Source organism: Notothenia coriiceps, unplaced genomic scaffold (assembly GCF_000735185.1).
Source record: "Notothenia coriiceps isolate Sejong01 unplaced genomic scaffold, NC01 NC01_scaffold00028156, whole genome shotgun sequence".
NCBI classification, from domain to species: domain Eukaryota; kingdom Metazoa; phylum Chordata; class Actinopteri; order Perciformes; family Nototheniidae; genus Notothenia; species Notothenia coriiceps.
Genome location: NW_011360857.1, coordinates 46,752 through 47,459, shown reverse-complemented (window position 1 = coordinate 47,459; position 708 = coordinate 46,752). Strand labels below are relative to the sequence as shown.

The 708-nt window shown below is 53.5% G+C and overlaps 1 protein-coding gene across 1 annotated transcript in view; it reads right to left on the bottom strand.

Annotated features, from left to right (window-relative positions):
* Positions 1 to 302: 302 nt before the first annotated feature.
* The window catches only part of LOC104958047 (germ cell-specific gene 1-like protein), a 9,003-nt gene continuing 8,597 nt past the window's right edge, over positions 303 to 708 (bottom strand). Inside the window, exon 4 of the mRNA XM_010785754.1 lies at positions 303 to 439. Within this exon, the coding sequence (XP_010784056.1) occupies positions 303 to 439 (137 nt within the window). The remainder of the gene's footprint in view (positions 440 to 708) is intronic.

The following is a 708-nucleotide window of genomic DNA, read 5'->3' as shown; positions in this document are numbered from 1 at the left end:
GCGGATTGTGTGAGGTAGTCAAACTTCCAGTTGGTTGCAGGGTCAGAATTTGGACATGTGTCGGAACCTACCCAAGGGAACGAAGGGGGTAGGACTCCACAGGGCCTGTCAAAACGTCTTGTTGGAAACCACGCGGCTTACAGGTAAAAGGGTACAGAAATAGGCTTGAAGAGGGTGTGGGCGACGGAAACGGGAAGCCGGTGCCGAACTCCGAGACGGGGGAAGTCCGCGACAGGCCATTAGAACGTGACGGAGCTCTCAGGGGCCCTATTTGTTTTAGGGACTTCCGGGACGAAAGGAAGTCAGCTGCCGAAGGGACTGGTGCGCCACAGGTGGTTCTCCAAGCTCCCAACATTGGCGGGGAACTCGTGGAGCCTGGAAACTCTTCGGCTTGTCCGAGGGGCAGCGCCGAAAGCCGTTATCTCGAAAACATTGTTGGCTGGTGAGACAAGATTTCTGGATCCTGGAATCTGATTTTCAACTTAATAAATTTGTGAGGAAATGTTGAGTGTTCTTTCGGAGAGTCAGGACTGTCCTTCTCGGAGAGGGGTGGTAACATCTTGTTATGAAGAATAATAGGCAATGCGTTCGATCGTGGCTAAGATCATTGTTGTCGCGGCCATGGCCACGGCGGTAAGAGAGGAGAGAGGAGAGAGACGAGGGTGCGAGCGTGAAACGACACTCGACGCTCGCGACTATTCGGGTTGT